Below are 20,620 nucleotides of genomic sequence, written 5' to 3'. Positions count from 1 at the left end.
CAAAGGAATTTGAATCTGAGGTTCTGATTTTGACCTCTCTCTAATTATAACTATTGAAATAGACAAGTTTTTTAAGAAATACGTTGAGGAAAATGAAGAAGTACACCATCTTTCATGAGAAAACTTGGAAATATGAAAGTTATCACTAAATAATAGTTTTTGTAATACACTACATATGGGTTTTTCTCTCAATAGAGTGCCACTACCTTTAGGCCAGATTGTGAATCCCTTAGGCCTGGTCTACACTAGGAGGTTATGTCGAATTTAGCAGCGTTAAATCGAATTAACCCTGCACCCGTCCACACAATGAAGCTATTTAGTTCGACATAGAGGTCTCCTAAATTCGATTTCTGTACTCCTCCCCAACGAGGGGAGTAGCGCTAAATTCGACATGGCCATGTCGAATTAGGGTAGGTGTGGATGGAATTCGACGCTAATAGCTCCGGGAGCTATCCCACAGTGCACCACTCTGTTGACGCTCTGGACAGCAGTCCGAGCTCGGATGCTCTGACCAGCCACACAGGAAAAGCCCCGGGAAAATTTGAATTCCTTTTCCTGTCTGGCCAGTTTGAATCTCATTTCCTGTTTGGACATCGTGGCGAGCTCAGCAGCACTGGCAACGATGCAGAGCTCTCCAGCAGAGGTGACCATGCAATCTCAGAATAGAAAGAGGGCCCCAGCATGGACTGATCGGGAAGTCTTGGATCTGATCGCTGTGTGGGGCGATGAGTCTGTGCTTTCGGAGCTGCGATCGAAAAGACGGAATGCAAAGATCTACGAGAAGATCTCAAAAGCCATGACAGAGAGAGGATACAGCCGGGATGCAATGCAGTGCCGCGTGAAAATCAAGGAGCTGAGACAAGGGTACCAGAAGACCAAAGAGGCAAACGGACGCTCTGGATCCCAGCCCCAGACATGCCGTTTCTACGAGCCACTGCATTCCATTCTAGGTGCGGCCGCCACCACTACCCCACCACTGACCGTGGACTCAGAGGATGGGATATTGTCGACGGCTGCTTACTTGGAGATGTTAGCAGACGGGGAAGATGAGGAAGGAGATGAGGAGGACGAGGCAGTCGACAGCGCTTACAATGCTGATTTCCCCGACAGCCAGGATCTCTTCATCACCCTCACAGAGATCCCCTACCAACCGTCCCCAGGCATTAACTCGGACCCTGAATCAGTAACCGTCCTCCCCCGCCACAAAGTCACATAGCCCCCACACACAGAGTCCCGAAAAGGAGGGGTGGCAGGCTCCGTTGAAACAACCAGTCCACCACTGCGGACCACTCTAGGAGCAGGAGCCTGTCATTCCTCGAGTTTAGAAGCGTCCTTTCCATCACTACGCCCGCTCGCCACCACAGTCTGCGTCCCAGTTTCAACAGTTTACCGCGAAACCCGTAATAAAGAAAACGGGGTTCATTAACAAAGTTCCATTTATTTTATTTTTAAACGTGGGTTGGAAGGGGGGGGACGGGGTGAACGGGGTATGTAGCTGGAGAGGATAGTCAACATTAACCGGGTAAAGAAACGGGGGCAGGTTCAGCTTCTCTTTAAACAAACTTAAAAGTCACTGGTTACCCTGCTCACTGAGGAACCTAGCTTTCAAAGCCTCCCGGATGCACAGCGCATCCTGCTGGGCTCTTCTAATCGCATGGCTGTCTGGCTGGGTGTAATCAGCAGCCAGGCTATTTGCCTCAACCTCCCACCCCGCCATAAAGGTCTCCCCCTTGCTCTCACAGAGATTGTGGAGCACACAGCAAGCTGCAATAACAATGGGGATATTGGTTTCGCTGAGATCAGAGCAAGTCAGTAAGCTTCTCCATCTCCCCTTGAGACGTCCAAAAGCACACTCCACCACCATTCTGCACTTGCTCAGATGGTAGTTGAAGAGTTCTTTTTCAGTGTCCAGGGCGCCTGTATAGGGCTTCATGAGCTAGGGCATTAGCGGGTAGGCTGGGTCCCCGAGGATCACTATAGGCATCTCCACATCCCCAACAGTTATTTTGTGGTCCGGGAAGTAAATACCTTCCTGCAGCCGTCTAAACAGACCAGAGTTCCTGAAAACACAACCTCATGAACCTTGCCCGGCCATCCGACGTTGATGTTGGTAAAACGCCCCCTATGGTCCACCAGTGCTTGCAGCACCATTGAAAAGTAGCCCTTTCGGTTAATGTACTGGCTGGCCTGATGGTCCGGTCCCAGGATAGGGATGTGAGTTCCATCTATAGCCCCATTGCAGTTTGGGAATCCCATTGCGGCGAAGCCATCTATGATGACCTGCACGTTTCCAAGGGTCACTACCTTTGACAGCAGTAGCTCAACGATTGCGTTGGCTACTTGCATCACAGCAACCCCCACGGTAGATTTGCCCACGCCAAAGTGGTTCGTGACTGACTGGTAGCTGTCTGGCGTTGCAAGCTTCCAGAGGGCTATGGCCACTCACTTCTGGGTGTCCTTGCGCTTCAGGGCAGGGGACAGCAACTCACAAAGTTCCAGGAAAGTTCCCTTCCGCATGCGAAAGTTTCGCAGCCACTGTGATTCATCCCAGACCTGCAGCACTATGCGGTCCCACCAGTCCGTGCTTGTTTCCCAGGCCCAGAATCGCCTTTCCACAGCATCAACATGACCCATTGCCACCATGATGTTCACGGCGTGGTGTCCCGTGCTTTGCGAGAGGTCTGTGCCCCTCTCAGACTTAATGTCCTCACCGCGCTGCCGTAGCCTCCTCGCCCGATTTCTCACCATCTGCCTCTGGAAAAGGTGTACGATAAGGTGCGAGGTGTTGACAACTGCCATAACTGCAGCGATGGTCGCAGCGGGCTCCATGCTTGCAGTGCTGTGGCGTCCACGCTGTCACTGACCAGAAAAGTGCGCGAACTGATTGCCCGCCGGCGCTTTCAGGGAGGGAGGGCGGGAGTGACGGTTGGATGACGACAGTTACCCAAAACCACCCTCGACACATTTTTTCCCCAGCAGGCATTGGGGGCTCGACCCAGAATTCCAGTGGGCAGCGGGGACTGCGGGAACTGTGGGATAGCTGCCCACAGTGCACCACTTCCAATGTCGACGCTTGCCCCGTTAGTGTGGACTCACAAAGTCAAATTACTGTCCTTAGTGTGGATACACACGTTCGACTTTGTAATATCGATTCCACATATTCGATTTAAGTAAAATCAAACTACTCTTGTAGTGTAGACATACCCTTACTCACATTGGTGAGCAGTTCATACCCATAGGTTGTGCAATTACCTGTGCAAGTAATTGCTTATGGATGGCAATAAGAGTTTCAGAGCCTGGCCCTATCTGTACAATGTATAAGGGTTTAATATCTCATTGTAGCATGAATCTCCATCTGACAGATGAGTGAACATTTTATATCTCCATGGAATAGTAGGTAGTATTTCAATTTCAACTTCATTGACAGCTTTATATTGTTTTACAGACTGGAAAATAACCATGGGAAAGTGTAAAAGACACACATATTTTCTCCAAAACTAAGGACACTAAATACACTAGGGCTAGCATCAAATGCAAGATTTCTCACATTTTCTCAGTTTGTCTTTCACGAATGTGTAAATTATTTGATAACAGTACACATATGTATAGCATGAGTAAAAAGCCAGATTAATTCCAATGAAGTGTTGCCAATGGTATAACCAGGGGCCCTCACAGTCCCCATCCCCCCGAGCCTGTGATAAACCCCTTGAGCCAGATGTGGGTGTTGCAGAGAGAATCGTGTGTGTGTGTGTGGGGGGGATCTATTTATTTGTTTTCCAGTTTTAAAAAACACCCTGTTGTCTGAGACCCCTATCCAAAGGAGGGGGCAATGCTACCTGGCAAACCGGTCTGTTCATTGTTCCTGAAAAACAGGTCAGGTTCTTCGCCCACACTCCGGCTGTTTTGTGCCACCATAGTGGCACGAAGCTGCAAGCAATGTGGGGATTACCCAAGTGTAAGGGGAATTCCTGTGTGGTTTCGTGTCACTGTGACCAGCTCTAAAACAGCCCAGCGCAGGGCATGTTGGGGACATGGTTGGACTCCTAAGGCTGCTCTATGTTGTGTCAGAGACAGAACCAGCCCATATCAGCCCCAAGATCAGAGACCTGTAAAGATCTCATAAAAGCCGCCCTGTGCCAGATGCAGCTGAGGATATGGCCATTGGGTATAATGATAATAAAAAGCAGAGTGTTCAGTTTATGTAATTTGAATGGGGTGGGATTTTTAAGACCTTATAAGAAGGAATTAGGGTACCCAGTCAAGGAACATTGCTTTCTAGTTGGTGTAAACTGGTCCATTCTAAAGGCACTACGTTTGCTCTTCAGAAGTATTTTTATGACATTCAAGGGATGTCATCTATGGCAAGTGTGATTCAGCACTATGCATGGGTGAGGAAGGAGGAGCAGCAGAATGATCTGAACCTTCCCTTCAATTCAATGGAGAAATTTAAACAAAGAACTCCCAGAAGGTCCTTCCAGCACATCACTGATAAATTTCCTGATGCAATAAAGGTTCTCATTAGGCAATGAAGAGTAAAAAAAAAAAAAATACTACTACTATTCCGTAATTACTTTTGCTACAGTAAATGACATACTTTAAATGCCCGTCTTATTTCTGTATGCAGATAAGATTGACGAGCACTTGATTACTGTGAGCGATTGTACTGATAGATAAGGAAGTGATTGGTCCAGTTCTGATCTCATGCCAGCTTAATACCTGTGGAACACCATCCACTTGAATAGAGATATTCCTGACTTACACAAGGATCAAGCCCAGCATCATGCCCATTGAATATACTGGGGGATAGGGGTGTCTGTCTGTGCAAAGTCAAGAGGGGAGGGAGTAACCGTAGGTTCCATGCACAGTATGTTATTGGAGATCCTACAGTAGATTAGGATAAGAATGTAGGTGTGCTCCAATGAGAGGGATGTGTGTATGAATCTGGAGTATGTATGCTGATTAATGAGATTTGTAGCCCACGTATGCATAGGATTCAACTGCTGATTGACATAAACTGTGCTCGCCCCATGGTGCACATGATTTTGTGTTTTCGTGTGAACATCATTGCTATGTGCCTCAGTTTCCCCATCTGCAAAATGGGGATAATGATTCTGACCCTTCCTTTGTAAAATGCTTTGAGATCTACAGATGAAAAGGTCTATATAAGGAGCAGCACTCTTATTGTTATTCCAACGGTGGTGTGAGGCTGTTGACATTAAGTTTGGGTGTGTTTACATGTGGAGTCTATATATGTGTGATCTAATCCTCTAGCTGCAGCACTAGAGAGTTGTGCCTTGGAGTTTAATGCATTTCTGTAGCTCCACTGGGAACTCTGTAAGTAATTTTTTAAAATGTGAATGCACTAAACCCAGTACTCAGTCACTTAGAATTATTTTAATTATCTTTCTTTTTTTTAAATTTACCATTGTGCCTATTCCTCACTATGAACTATCCTCATGCCAAGCACGAAGCTTGGAAGCTTGAACAATTTTTAACTTAAGCCCCAAAGAGTGTTTTTATTTATAAGTTATTTTGAAATGATCAACTGAAAAAAAGCCAAATGGATTCTACTCAAGCTTTTCACAAAAATGCACTTTTGTGTCGTACCCAAGCATGTGAAATTTCAGATCAACCAGAAATGTGTCAGGAAATTAAAGGAACAAAAGACAGGGATTTGCACTGAATAGATACTGTCAGGGTTATTCTCCAGCTGTACCACAGCAGAGGAGTAAAAATGAGTTTTGCAGAACTCCATAGCTGCACAGATGATTGCACTGTTAAAACTGAATAAACTCTTTTGGTATGCTTGTGAGAAATGTTTTTTATAATGATTCAAAAGATCAATATTTTAAAATCAAGCTGAAAGCAATGGAGAAGCAAGGAAAGTTCATCTGGTCTATTTTATCTTCTTGTGTACTGTGAGCCAGATTATGGACTGGCCAAGAAGGACTTTGAGATGCTTTGTGCCTAAGAGGCACAATCAGGGAAGCTCCATGCTCCCATGAAAGGAGATGAGCAGGTGATCAAAGTCAGACCTGTTTAGGGAGAAAGACTGGATTTAGAGAAGATAGCTGTAGCGTTGCAGTTGTCCAGTGCTGGTCAGGTCTGAACAGCTGGGGCAGAACAGAACAGGAGAGAATGCACAGATCCTTTCCCACTAGGCTTGGTTCTAGCCAGTATTATCTGTTTCCTACTATCAGAAGTAAGAACGCAATGATTCAAGGAAACGAGCACCTTAAATGGAAGTTAAGGGCACTCAGTACAGTCCTGGCTCTAAAGAGCTCACAAGCTCTGAAGATAAAAGGGGGGTAAAGAGATAACAGAATACAGTAAAGTGAAGAGGGTGGTGGCAGGCACACGGCATGTTTGTAGCAGGTCTCTTTTTCAAACATATGTGATTATATAGTTGTTTTATTTAGATAACAAAAATAGCTTTAGGGATATTTTTATGGAGAGGACGCTCAGTGACTGTTAGAGTGGGGAAGAGAAAAGAAATTTTGGATTAAGACAGGGAAGTGAGTAAAGGGAAGAGAAGAGAAACAATGGGCGGCTGAAAAGATGCAGAGTTAGGAGAGGGGCAGGATAAAGGCCTTGCCTTCACTAGTCTTTGTCTTCAAGTGCACAACCACCAGTGCAGCTCCATCAGTGGGAAAGCTATTGCAGAACAGCTGCCAGTGTTTTCACTGCTGTGCCATTTTAGACATGGGCTCAGCAACATTAAAGTGGTAAAACACTAGTGCCCTGTCTACCACTGCTACCACCAATGGAGCTAGTAGTGAAGCAGAGCTGTTGGAGAATTGTAGAAAAAGGTGAGTGGAGACAGCCAAAATGGAGACCAAAAATGAACCACAACACAGGAAAGAAGAGGGTAAAAATCCAGAGTCCAAGTGTCAGAGACGAGGGATTACTGATGTCAGGAGGCTGTGAAGGCTCCTGCCAACTACTGCTGCTGTTCCCCATCTAGAGTGATGGACAGAGGAGAGGCTACTGGGTCAGATATTTTGAGCACTTTGTATCTGGTGGGAAAGTGTGGGGACTAAAAGTTTCTGTGCCCTTGTGTGTAACCATGTTTGCTGCTTTGGGGAAGGAGGCCTGAGGGTCCTGCATTTGCTACAGTCAGCTTCCTGTGATCTGCTCACTCCCTCAAATGGAGGGAACTTTGGGGGGGTGTGGGAAGGACTTGTAATCTCTGAGACAGTCACAAATTTACAGTCCAATCCAGCCTCCCTTGTGCACTCAGAACGCCCACTGAAGTCAACGGGAGTTTTGGTTGTGTTTGTTATTTATTGGCATCTGTCCCGCTATAAACAGTCGATGAATTTCTGCATTAAGAATTCTTTATTAGCAACCAAAATGTACCACAAATGACAACAGCCATGAAAGTCTGTCTTGAAATACATTTTATTGGCCCTTGATTTTCTCATCCAATGTATTTAAATGCATTTTGAAAGAACTGATGGAAAGTGATATTGTATGTTAAGGGTGAAATCCTTGCCGCGCTGAGGTCAATGGGAATTTTGCTATTGACGTCAGTAGGACCAGGATTTCACCATAAGCGTTTATCACAAGGTTAGGGATAGAGAGTAATAAAATAACCACATGGAATTTTGCAGTGAGGGTGGAGAATATAAAATTGGTGAAAAGGAGTTTCAAAAGAATTCGGGGTTCTCAAACCCTTCAGCAATTTCTGTGGCATGAGAAGAGAATTATGGGATGTGACACCTCTAAGTGAATTGTGGCACAGTTGCATCTGTTAAACTTGTGAATTACAGCCACACAAAGCACTTTGCTGCAATTCCAGACTGCTGAGCATCCCATAATTCCAAAGCCATGATATAGCTCCAGCCGTTTTGATATTCTTGGATGCAGAAATGGAAAAACAAATCACAGGAAGGCAGAGAATACCAGAAAGTCACATCTATCATAGCCAAGGAGCAGTTTCTCCAGAGAAGCATTAGGAACAGGTTAGAATTTGTTCTAATGACTCTGCACAAAGCAGAGCTGACATGTGAAACCTAACTTCTGAATTCTGCAACCGGCACTAACTGTGGATAAGATGTCAACCAGGCATTTCTGACCATGGCAATATTCATGTTGAAGGAGAAGGCTCTGGGTGGGTGTCATGTGTATCCATCCCATAACCTGCTCAGCTGTACAGGCCCTTAAATTATTCCTGTTTCTTTGAATGAAAGAGGCAGCAAATGAGATTGATGCTTCACAACCTTTTGCAGGGAAACAGAAGCCTACACTGCCCTTTTGGAAAACCCCTATGGGCTTTAATAGCAATGAAACCAATAGAGTTATATAGAAATAACTCCAAAAACCTACAGAATTCAATAGGGAATTAAATCCTTTCTATAGGTGTTATGAATCTTTCCACAGAATTTAATAGATAATTATGTCCCCATTATAGAAGCCTAGAGAATGGTTCATAATATCTATAGAAAAGTTATTTCTGCTACATTCAATACCAGGGTGAACTCAGTGGCAGCACAATCACTATCCCTGAGTGCAGTGCTGAGAGCCAGTGAGAGAATTAGCACTGTTTTCTTGGGATCTCTTTCTCCTCAAGACAGGCACAGAGCAGGGGACAGAAGTCACTGGAGTGAGAGATGGAAAGATCTATTAGACCATTTATTCCATCTCTCTGCCTCTGTAGGATTGGTCCCTACAGAACATTCCTAGTGCAGGAGGAGAAGAGAAATGAGGGCAGTGGACAGTATGGAGGGAAGAGAGAGTTAGGGGAAACAAAAGAAAGACCTTCTGGTGGAGAAGGGGTGATCTAGCAAGGAAGATGGGTGGGAGGGAAGAGAGCACCCATGAAGAGTGGAGCTGGTCAGAAAATATTCATCAAAACAGTCTTTGGTTGGAAAAAGCTGTTTCAACAAAACCAAAATTTTTCACAACTATATATATTTTTTTGAGAATTAAAAAAATTTTTTTTAAACAGATTAGTCCCAATTTGGGACTAATTCATTTTTTTGAAATCTTGATATTTTTGCAGCACAGAAAATCCACTTCCTAGACAGTTCTAATGAAGAAATCCATGAATGGAACGGAGGTAATAGGCTACAGAAGGGAGCCAGTTGAGTTGGGCTGGAGGGGCAGAGAGGTTCCAGTTAATCTGGGTGAGAATGGGACAGGGTGTGGCTTCATATAATTTATGAACAGACAGAAAAGGCTTGTCAGCATCAATATAACAAGATAGCAGTGGTATTCCTCTGGGAAGAGGAGAAGTAAAGCAAGCTTGTTTTTATTTAATACATATTTCAGTTTTAAACTGAGGTCACTGCAGGTTGTTGGCGAGGGAGAAGAAACAAGTGGAATGAGGCTGTCACATTCTTGCACTGAGCAGTGCATTCAGTGGATTGAGAAATATTCTGACAGTAGCCCTGTATTTTGACTGGATCAGTCTCCACTTCCATGAATCAAAGATAATAAATGCAGTATTTATAACTTCATAACCGTCCCCCCTTAAACAAACCCAGTAGCAGTAAGCTTTTGGAAGAGGGAAATAAAAAAATCACATCAGGTTCACACTGAGAAAGCTTTAAGCCTCCAACATGTAAAAGTCTTCTGGAGCAATTTACCACCTTTTTCCTCAAGTTATGCTATAAACTCCATGAGTCTTAGACAGAAAACAGGCCTCCTCAGTAAACCTTAACTTCAGAAGGATAAAGCCATGCATAATCCATGTCCATATTTTTTTCTTCCACTTTAACAGTAAAAAATTATTTCCAGGGAAAAGGGCCCAATTTTCAAATGTATTTCAATGCCACCTCATTGTGCATCTCCCATCAAGATTCTAGTCCTCTTCTTCTTCAGAACCCCTCAGTAAGGATCTCATCCAGAACCCATCCACATCAATGGATAAACTCACACTGAGTTCAGTGGAGCAGGATCAGACACTGTAGTAAGCCCTACAGTACCTACACATCCAAGACAACCAATGTCCCCACACACCTCAGAGAATGCTGTCACCAACAGGGATGATGAAGTTGAGAGAAGTAAGGGTAAAATTCACAAGATTCAGCAGTAAGACATTCTCAGTGATAACTCTTGGCTGCAGACACACCTGCCACTGCAGATACACTAAGCCAGAGTTCTTGCCACATTCAAAACACAATGCAAAATTCGCCTCCATGTATAAGCTCACTATAGTAAGACAGCTGCTTAATAGCATGTCACCATCTTCTCCATTCAGTGAAGGGCACATTAAAAACATGTAGGTTTCATGTGTAAATCCATGAAATAGTATAGCTCAAATAACCCATTTTAAAATCTTATATCAGCCATTGCTTCCCTCAACCCCATTTCATATCCATTTGTATTCAATGCGGCTACTCTGAAAGCTTCTCTAAAACTTCCCAAGAGATCTATCATATCTTTCCTACTTTCCTTAGGTTTCTAAAGTTAATTTATATCAATTCTTCAATATATTCAGACATTTTCTTTAATCCATTTACTGCAGATATAGCCAATTATTTAAGGTAAAATACAGCCAGATCATTTCACGACAACCAGAAGCGTGATTTATCATCATCTTAAGTATATTCAATTAGGGCTCATTAAAGTCAATGGCAAAACTCCCATTCAGTGGAAGAAGGATCAAGCCTTTAATTTACAATCTTGCAGGAACAAAGTGCATGGTAACGGAAAAGGTTGAAATACATACGGGATTCCAATTTCAAACAGATTATTCTGAATAAGTTGCTTTCCAAGCATAATGATGCTCAGCTGAATACAGAGTTCCATCAAACAGCCTCCTGGAGCACACTGTAATTTAAGGAATAGCACAAACTGTTAGTGAATTATGACAAAGGCACGAGGAAGCAGTGATTGCTGCTTTACAACTAATGTTGAAATTAACTTTGCATTATGAGCCTGATTTTCAATTCCCCCATGTAACTTTGCCAATTCCAAGGAAACCAATCCCTCTTAAATTTCATGTCAGGTCTCATCCTGGGGTAGAATTTTACCAGGATTTTTTTCTGGGGGTGTGTGGCAGGGAACTAGAAAAGGACTTTTAAAGTTCTGAGCCAAAATTTTCAAAAAGTTTTTTCAGTAAAGTCTAATTAGAATCCAAAAGATATAGTAAACAAAAATTATATACCTTTTAAAGATCCTAAACCAGTGGTTCCCAAACTTGGTTCGCCGCTTGTTCAGGGTAAGCCCCTGGTGGGCCGCGAGACGCTTTGTTTACCTGAGAGTCCACAGGTACGGCCGCTCGCAGCTCCCAGTGGCCGCAGTTTGCTGTTCCCGGCCAATGGGAGCTATGAGAAGCAGCACGGGCTGGGCTAATGCTTCCTGCAGCTCCCATTGGCCGGGAACAGCAAACCACAGCCACTGGGAGTTGCGAGCGGCCGTACCTACGGACGGGCTCAGGTAAACAAAGCGTCTCGAGGCCCGCCAGGGGCTTACCCTGAACAAGCCGCAAACCAAGTTTCGGAACCACTGTCCTAAACATTAAAAGACCTGGAAACTAACAGTTGAAGGATCCAGATAGTTTCCTCTGCCATATAATCTTTCGTATTCACCAATTTACAATAACAATCCAACCTTAACTTTCCCCCCTAAAACTTTCATAAATATATAGAAAGATCAAAATATCGAATTATTAAGAAATTGTAAAATATTGTTTCCTATTCAAAGGATCCATTTCTAATAGACTGCGTCACGAATATATACTATAATGTTCCTCACTACAAAAACACACATGCTTTAGTTGCTACACAATATTTATTATTATTAATTATTATTATTATTATTTATTTGTATTACGGTAGCACCTAGGAGCCCCAGTCAGGGACAAGGACCACATTGTGGTAGGTGCTTTACAACCACAGGGGGGGGGGGAAAAGACAAAGACTACCAAAAAGCTTACAATATTTTAAAAGTACAAGCTTGGAAAGACTACATACATTTATATGAACCCACACTACCATATAATCAAAACATTTCAGAACACCAAATCCATCAATCATTCCAATTCTATTCATAACCATATATTTGTGCTTCACCAATGAAATCACTCTGAAAACATGTATGGCAATCTGAAAAACCATATTGATCTCTGGGACTACTGTATATTCCTTTAAAATATTTACTATACATTTAATTTAATTACCAACAGTATTCATTTGATTGCTTTTTTCCCCATATTGGAAAGATACAAACAAACAAAGGCCCTGATCTTGCAAACTTGTATGTGTGCTTTATTTTAAGCACTGGATTAATTTGATTGACTTAAAGGGACTTCCAATACCTGCTTAAAGTGAAGCATAACTTGTTTGCAGCATTAATCGGGGCTAGAAGGACAAAGTGGCAAGATCCCATAACTATTTTTTCCCAGACTTTTTGAGGGGAAGGATGGTCTAATGGTTAGGGCACAAATCTAGCCATTGGGTTCAAGCCACTGCTCTGCCACAGACTTCATGTGTGACCATGGGCAAATCACCCACCCATGGAAAAAAATAGTGAGTGCTCAGCACCCACCAGCCACAGTGTTCAGTGGCACTGTCGATCAGTTCCTTAGTCGGATAGGGGAGGTGCTTGGGGAAGGGCAAAGATCAGTGAGTGGCAGGTGGGAGAGGGGTTGGAGTGGGGGTAAGAAGAGGTGGAGTGAGGGTGTGTCCTCGGGGGAGGGGCAGAGCAGGAGTGGGGCCTCAGGGCAGAGTGGAGGTGGAGCACCATAAGGGAAAACTAAAAGTCAGCGCCTTGGTCTTTATCTCTCTGTGTCTCAATTCCCCATGTGTAAAATGGAGATGATAGCACCGTACTACCTTACAGAGTTGCTGTGAAAATAAATAGATCACAATACTGTGAGGCACTCAGATACTATGATGATGGGGCCATATAAGTATCTAAAACACAGATTATTGGGACTGAATTTTGTCTTGAGTTTTTCTTTTCTTTTCTTGGAAGGCATAGAATTTTGGTAAAGTAAATGTGGTAGGTTTTTTTCAGCTGTTAGCTGGGCTCCTTATAAAGGCACTCTCATCCATGTCTCTTTTTTAACTATGTTTTCTGTTTGAATTCCATCTGTACTTGCCTCTTCCATTCGGTAACCATCAAACATATATACATAACTACCAGGTCGGCCAACAAACCTGAAAGTAATAAAAATATATGAAATGATGAAAAAAGAATGCATTAAAAATTATCCTCAACAAAATTACTGCTTACAGTAGCTAATTTTAAAATACAGTTCAAATTAACTATTTTAACGTGATTTTTAAAAAAAAAATATTGCCAACTTCAGATAAATTAACTAAACCGAGTTTCAAATATTGTGCCTGTCCCTGAGTCTCCCTGACAATTTTTGCAGTTTTAAAATCACCTTTTCCTATTTATAAAAATGTTTTTTCCCCTCGCTTGGTTAAAACCCACACAAACAAATGGGAAAATTGACCGGGGCTCTGATCCTGCAAACTGTTATACATGAATAACTTCATGCATTTGAGTAGTCCTAATGAGCAAAGTTACTTACATGTGTAAGGGGTTTCAGGACCTGGACTATTCTGAATATATACATTGGAAGTGACTACTCACAAAGGGCTGTCAAATACAATGTTTAAAAAATATTTTTCTCCCATGTCTTTTAGAACTTAGATAATACTTCTCAAAATTGTAAGTAAAATATTTTCAGACAAAAGTGTGATTTTTTTAATTGATGGCATCCACAGGCATTAGTTCAGAATATATTATTATGTATTATATGTATTACCATATTGTCTAGAAGCCCTCGTCATGGACCAGAGCCCCATTGTGCTAGGCGAAGTATAAAACACAGAACAAAAAGATGGTCCCTACCCCAAAGAGCTTAACGTATAGATTAACAGCTTCTAAAACATAAAAGGAGCACAACAATGATATGAATCTGACTAGAATTCAGAAATACATACATACTTAAAACATTGTTTACAAACAATCACTCTAAGATCTCCATCTGCTACATTATGGACCATCAGTTTCTGGTAGGCAGTGGATCCTGCATGTATAGGAAACCACAACTATAGAGGAGCAAAACTGATCACGAGTCCACCTAAGGACCTCTCACCCCAGAGCAATCTCTCCAGGCCAACCTGACCCACTCCCTCCTGGGCTAGTCTGCCATTTTAGGTACTAAGATGGCCATTCCAGACCTTTTAATGGCCTTAGTGCCATCAGTAGCCTGCAACATGGGGCCATTAATAATAAATCAACAATGTAAATTCATCCTACCTTCCTTTAAAAAAGGCAACATAAAAAATTGGTGCATAAGAGTTCACAAACTTCAATAGGAAAGCCTTCAAAATTAACCTCTCTTCAAAGGTCTTCTCTGTTTTTGGTACCTCTGCAAAATAAATAAATAAATAATTGCAGTATAACATGAAACACCACAAAAGCAATAGATAAATATGTAATTGTCTTTCAGTAGTCTCAAGCAAAAGCAAAAACTGTATTATTATTAGAGTTAATGTGGTTTTATCATATCTTTTATTCTGCACTGAGTGACACTAGGAAAATATACAGCATACTTTTTTTCTTCTTACTCCTGCAAATTTCTGACTATTATTTCATTTAAAGTGTATTTGGCAGTGACACATATCGAGGCACCTACCTGCACTGTTAAATGAACCAGATGCTCAGGAGGGAGCTCTGCTGGTTTACACAGTTGAGGATCTGCCCCAATCTCTCTCTACTCCTATTACCCCCATCACTATAACATGTGGCTACCTTGTTAATATTAATGGTGTTGGAAGGATAAATTAATTGGGGCCTGATTCCATTTACAGTAAGGCCCTTTTTACCTCCTGACCCTTGTCTAAATGTGAATCAGGTCTTAATGAATTTATGCTACAACACCCTTTGAAATAGAGAAGTATTGCTATTTCCATTTCATAGATGGAGAAACTGAGGCACAAACATTTAAGGGCCTCATTCAGCAAAGTATTTAAGTACCTACTTAACTTTAAGTATGTGAGTAGTTCCACTGACTTCAATGGGACTACTTAAATGTTTAAAGCACATGCTGAAGTAACTTCCTGAATCAGGTTCCAGATAGCTTGCCCAAGGTCATACACATTTTTTTTTGGTGGGGGCGCGGAGGGAGACAGGAAGTGAACTTAAATGTCCTAAGCCCCATTCCCCACTCCAAAACTTTAACCACAAGGCCATCCTTTCCATAAGGTTCTTCCCCTCTCCATACACCCTCCACACCTTTAGATACGTCGTCTGTAAAACTTCTGAAAATACAACACACAATTGTTTATCCATTTCAGTTGATTTCAGTACCTTGCAGAATCAAGCCCTTCAAGTGTAAACTGCAGAGTATTACAATTAATCTACATTAACATAAAAACAAAGATTTTTTTTTTCAATATTCTCTCTGGGTTCTTTTATCAGCCATGCACAGGACTTCTGAGGATAGCCACCATGCATGTTTAACCAGGCACCGAACAGATTGTTGTTATTATTTCATGCTGGTAATGGATTCAAAATGTGAAATAATGAGAGCGATTCAGTGCATCGGTTTCAAGAAGCCTCTGGAAGCATTACTGAAATCGCGCAGCCTACTGATTTGGGTCAGGTTTTTTAAAAAAGAGCTCAGCTCTCATTAAAATACTAAATAAGAACCAGATTATTAAAAGCGCCTAGCATTGTGACACTTGTGGCCAGATTTTTGTCACAGCTTAGCACCCAGCAAAATGAGCTCTTGACGTTCTGGCCCTTAGATTATTCACTCACACAAACCAGCTGACTTTATGGAAATACTTCATTAAAAATTATTCATTTGGGGCCAATCCAGCTAGCACTGCACAGCCCAAATATGAGCCTATGTGCTGAGCAGATTTGCATGGGGACCAGTGGAAGGAATAACCCCATGGCAACAATTCAGCCCTTGGAGGGGATAGGAAGTTCCATGTAGGAGTAGAACCCCTGCCTCACAGAGGACTCCCACAGAGATGAGCTGTCCCAAGAAGGCAATGTGCACCCCCCTGACACACATAAGAACGGCCATACTGGGTCAGACCAAAGGTCCATCTAGCCCAGTATCCTGTCTTCCTACAGTGGCCAATGCCAGGTGCCCCAGAGGGAATGAACATAACAGGTAATCATCAAGTGATCTATCCCCTGTCGCCCTTCCCTCTTTCTTTCAAGACAAGAATGCATACAGCCAGAACAGGAATAGAATGGATGAATGAATAAAAGAAAAGGAGGGCGTTTAAAAATATACAACTTAAAATATCCAGCTGTGTCCTCAATACATACCACCAAAACCCCAGACCTGAATTATGCTCCTTGCAGGTAGTGCTACATGGAGGCTGGGCTGAGGAAGTGCACTGAGGGAGGGAATATGCCCCTTTAACGCATGAACAGGAGTGATTCTGCTCTCACTTTACCACTGTTTTGCACTTCATTTGTTTTCCCATGACTTGAGGGGAGATACCCCAATTTACACCAACACACATAAGATCTGAATTAGGCCCAATGCCACCTGGGTGCTGGGGATAGGGTGACTTGCTCAGCATCAGGAAACATGACTCTTTGAAAGAGGTGTAATCTGCACTCCTGCCGGTACTGCGGGGGAGTCAATGTCCTTCCTTTGCATTGCACAGATATTCCCCTGCTGAGGCCACAAGCACTGCATGTAGACCTAGTGATTCGCCTTCTAGCCCTTCACAGTGCCTGTGGGCGATGTTATTCCTGCCTCCTGCCCTAAGCACTGATTCAGCCAGATATTTAAACACATGCATAACTAAGCATGAAACTAATCTCATTGATTTCCATGGTACTACTCAGGTGCTCAAAGTTACTCACATTCGTAACTCCCTTGCTGAACTGCAGCCCAAATGAGCTTAGGGATGGAAAGGGTATCCTTGCACACGCCACTGCTTCTACACCAGGGCAGGCAAATTTGCCCCTTAATGTGGAAAAATGCAGCATGATGCCAGACACGTCTCTGAATTGCAGTGTGAAAAGAAAATTGCACCCATTTTGCTCAGCTCAGCAATATGAAAGTTCACAAGGTAAGAAGCATTTATCAGCATGAATGAATTGTAATTTTTTAAACATTTTTAATTACAGTTGGCATCTGAGCCTACTAATGCAGACAGCCATCTGAATGAACCATGATGTAATTTGTGGTGCTAGAAATTATTCAAAAAGGACCAAAGTCTAGAGTCCATAGTGGGTCCCCTCTCAGGCAAAACACCCAGTTACTTTAATAGGAGTGTTGTTGGAGTAAGGGCAGCAGGGCTGGCTCTAAAGGTGACTTGAAGGTTGGGGGGAATAACAGAGGGATATTTTATATGAAAGCTAAAAAACTGACTGTATTTTTCATCTTTGTTTCCCATACAGCTCTGAAAGCCAAATGCACAACTGGCATCAGTGGGTACATCTCCACTGAACTTAATGGAATTGTGCCCATTTGCACCAGGGCTACTTTTTGCCAAGAGACTCTCTGCAAAAGGGGAGAGAAAATATAATAGGGTGGCATTATATTAAATGTATTACTGGTCTCTTTTTATTTTAAATCTTCATTGGAATCAAATTGAAACAATTGGGCTATCCCTAACAGTAGAAATCATTCTACTGTATCTCAACCATTTATGACTGGACCTCTGTTATGCTAGTATGCTATCAGAAGTGTAAATAATGATGCTATTTATAATAGTACAGTACACCCTCTCTACAATGAACCCCTGGGGATCGAAACTATTTATTTGTTATAGCCAGGGGGTCGTTATAGTGAAAGAGCCCTGCCACCGGGGCCAGCGGCTGACACCTCGAGCCCTGTGGCGGCGGCAGGAGCATAGAACTCCTCCAGCCCCAGGGCCGCGGTAGGGGCAGAGAGTTTCTCCTGAGATCCTTGACTTTAATGGGGCTACATTGACATTCACCAGTTGAGGATCTGACCCATTATTCAAATTTTATAATTGAGGAAACCGAGGCACAGAGTCCTTTTGCCAGTATGGTTTATTTTGTTTGGGGAACTGGAATAAACTGTACCAGTAAAGGAACTCTCCACTAGGAGGGATTGCCACTATAGCTCTACTGGTGTTCTTTATAATGCAGACAAGGCCAAAGTCCAACTGATTTTCAATGAGACGTAGGCTCCTCTGTGTCTAAGGTCAGATTTTGAAAAGTATTTAGACACCTAAATATGCTTTAAAATCTGGCCCTAAGTCATTTTTGAAAATTGGAGTTGGGACCCCTTAGTCACTTGGGCACATTTTTACCCTCTGGGCCTGAATGTTTCCTCTTTATGGAACTGTTTTACGGGAAATCCTCCTTTTAGAACTTTCCTGCATACTCTGTTAGAAATACATACAAAGTTGTAATGAGGGCTAGGATAGCTTTACCCATTTCTGTCAGCCATTTGGCAACAGCTCCATAAATCTCATCTAATATAAGGATCACAACCAGGTTAATGATGACAGCGGTTGCAGTCACGGTCACACGGACGTTCGACCTGGTTGACTCATTTTTGCTGATGGACAAGACGGCTGCTGTAGTAATTCGGTACACGGTCACACCAAAAACTGCTGAAAATGTCAGTGTAATCTGCAAAGAAATGTATGGAGATATCAGTGCACATATCTGACTAGAGTTTAAAAAGCAATGTTTAATTATATCTCAAAATTGTTGCCCGAACTGGTGTTGAGTGACTAGAAACTAGAATAACACAAGAACAAGAGGACGTCCAATGAAACTACGTGGGAAATTAAAATCCTATAAAAGGAAATACTTTTTCCACACAGGAGGTGATTAAACTCTGGAACCCACTGCTGTAAGAAGTCACTGAGGCCAGAGCCCTAACTAAACATTTTAGCATTCAGGGTGAGCAAGGATATTTGCGCTCCTTGGAGGTGATGAGTGGGGGGGCATGCAGGGTCACATGCCCCCCAGATTTCTGCCTTCCATTTAACATAGAGGGTTTCAAACTGTGGGGTGCTAGGGGGACGCATCCCCACAGTTTGAAAATCATCACCTCCTGCCAAGAGCCGGAAGATCAAAAGCTGGCAGAAGCCACCTGGCCTGCTCAAGCCCCTGGCTCTTCATGCTGTGGGAGTCAGGGCACTGGCTGGCTATCAAGCAGCCCTCCCTGCCGTGCTCCCCAAGCCAGCTGCCTCTGCACGGCTGGGCACTCCCCAGGCAGGGCAGGCGGCACAGCTCTAAGCTGTGCTTCTGACACGCTCTTGCCTCTCCCTCAAAGGAGCCCAGCTCCAGCCAGTGACGCACCCTGGAGTTGGCCCTTGCCCGTGGAGTCTGGCTGCCATGAGATGCTCCACGAGGTGCTCCCTGCCTTATTCATCTCCCTTGGGCACCTGTGTCTCAGCAGCCTGGTCACACCTCACTCATTGCCTGGGCACCTGCCATTGCAGCTGGGTCACTCTCCCCACACTCCCTGCATACAGAGCAGATCCCCTTGCTCCCCTAGGCTGCCCTGCCCCACCCCCGTGGCTGCCGGGCTTGCGGTTGCACTGCCTGAGCTCTGAGCTTGGCCACATGAGTCTGGTGCCCAGCCCAGGACTTGGTGGTGGGCAGCTGCTGCTGGCAGGGCAGACTCAGTTCCGCCAGCTCCACAAACTGACGGCGTGAGAGTGGAGCGATTGCTAGGGTTACCACAATTCAAGTTCCCAAATAGAGGCCACTGCCATGGAGAGGGGGAGCTGGAGGGGAGGTATAGTGGGGTGGGGGGACTGGAAGGGGTACCTGCTGCGGGGGGTACCCACTGGAGATGGGGGGCGGTGTCGTTCCCTGTCACAGTGGATGGGTGGCTGGCACAGGCCCGGGTCACAGCGCCAGCCATAGGTCAGCACCTCCCTGTGGCCTTCTCCCCATCCCCACGGCTGGGCACGGGCACTATTTCAGATTGGGGCAGGGGCAACTTTAACTGTGATTCCAGGGACTACTAAACACCTGAAAACTCTAGTTTTTTTTTGCAGATAATAACTTAGAAATTAGCTGACAGGAGCACTGTATCTAATTCCTATATAAAGAAAGAAAAAATATATAGAAACTCCAATTAAAGCCATATTTTAAATTTATATGTAAATTTAGAACAATCAGGAGATATTATAGCAGAATATTCCCAATCTCAAACTTTGAGGTAGAGTCAGAACTGTTCGGCTATGTACTGCCATTAAATCATTAAGAACCTCTTTCAGCTCAGTTGGTGGTGGTGAGGAGCCTGTACTTTGGGAATAGGATGAGTCCATTTCAATCCCCATGGCCAGGATAAATATGAGGTCCTCAGGTGGTGAGCGGGGTGTGACCTATATGAGGAGAGGGTGCTGCAGTCACTGGGGGACCTGTTGCTCTCGGTGGAGAATTCTGGATTTGGGAATGACAGGTCCCAAGATCCCATCACAGACAAGCCTGAGCAAAGATGGTGGAAGTTACAGGGTGGAAGCACTTGGAGATTTCTTACACTGATGTCAGATATAAGATCTGAACAGCTGGTTCTGAGGCAAGCTTAGTCTATCTAGGCAAGTGTGTAATGAACAGGCTGGTGTCTATGTGCACCATGTAACTCTCGTGGTTCCCCTGGCTGTCATGGGCCCCACACTGCTAACAGAGACTCTCCATTAGCTCAGGCATAAGGACCCTGTACGACAGGGGTTCTGCCCCA

At 43.7% G+C, this 20,620-nt stretch overlaps 1 protein-coding gene across 1 annotated transcript in view; it reads right to left on the bottom strand.

Moving 5' to 3' along the window:
* Window positions 1–20,620, bottom strand: part of ANO2 (anoctamin 2) — a 301,983-nt gene that overhangs the window by 28,312 nt on the left and 253,051 nt on the right. The window contains 4 exon segments of the mRNA XM_026652275.1: window positions 10,676–10,776; window positions 13,052–13,109; window positions 14,224–14,335; window positions 18,348–18,549. Coding sequence (XP_026508060.1) covers window positions 10,676–10,776; window positions 13,052–13,109; window positions 14,224–14,335; window positions 18,348–18,549 — 473 coding nt within the window.

Source organism: Terrapene carolina, unplaced genomic scaffold (assembly GCF_002925995.2).
Source record: "Terrapene carolina triunguis isolate 2854851 unplaced genomic scaffold, T_m_triunguis-2.0 Scaffold112, whole genome shotgun sequence".
NCBI classification, from domain to species: Eukaryota; Metazoa; Chordata; order Testudines; family Emydidae; genus Terrapene; species Terrapene triunguis.
This window is presented reverse-complemented; position numbering and strand designations above follow the sequence as displayed.